This window comes from Geospiza fortis, unplaced genomic scaffold (assembly GCF_000277835.1).
Source record: "Geospiza fortis unplaced genomic scaffold, GeoFor_1.0 scaffold1711, whole genome shotgun sequence".
Taxonomy (NCBI): Eukaryota; Metazoa; Chordata; class Aves; order Passeriformes; family Thraupidae; genus Geospiza; species Geospiza fortis.
In genome coordinates this window covers 31,071-31,706 of record NW_005054793.1, presented here as the reverse complement: position 1 = coordinate 31,706, position 636 = coordinate 31,071, and the positions used below count along the sequence as shown (strand labels likewise).

Genomic DNA, 636 nt, shown 5'->3' with positions numbered 1-636 from the left:
GGGCGAGGACATGGCGGGGGGACAGAGAGAGATATGGGAGGGAATAGGGGGAAAGGGGGGGGAACATGAGAGGGTTGGAGATGGCACATGGGGCATTGGACACGGGAAGATAAGGGAAGGAGCTGGGAGGTTCAGAGAGGTCATGGCAGGGTCATAAGGAGACTGGGGAGACAGGAAGAGGACATGAAGGGCAGACTGAGGGGGTGCGAGGAAATGGGAAAATGGGGCGGCTAGGGGAGATATAGGGGAATCAGGGGAGACACAAGAGGGACATGGAGGATCCCTGGACCTCCCCTCCCCAGGACCCACAACAAACACCCGACAACTCACCCCAAAACAACAGTTCCCAACTGAGCCCCAATTCAACACAAATTGAACACCATTTATAACAGAGGGGACATGGAGGGGAACATGGTGGGGACCACAACGTTTGACACTGGGAGGCACCAGGGGCCACACTGGGAACCGCTGGGCTGAAGTGAGAGCTGCCGTGCCAAACTGAGTTTGTGCAGGGCTAAACTGGGAGGCACTGGGCCTGCCCTGGGGCTGTACTGGTGTGTACTGGTGTGTACTGGGAGCGCACCAGTGCGGACGCTGAAGCGCAGCACGTCCCGGCAGCGCTGCAGGAGCTGCTCC

General features: G+C 59.0%; 1 protein-coding gene across 1 annotated transcript in view; it reads right to left on the bottom strand.

The window, feature by feature from the left end:
- LOC102033745 (cysteine sulfinic acid decarboxylase) overlaps window positions 1-636 on the bottom strand; it is a 5,714-nt gene that overhangs the window by 4,056 nt on the left and 1,022 nt on the right. Inside the window, 1 exon segment of the mRNA XM_031065473.1 lies at window positions 584-636. This exon segment is cut by the window's right edge and continues 43 nt beyond it. Coding sequence (XP_030921333.1) covers window positions 584-636 — 53 coding nt within the window.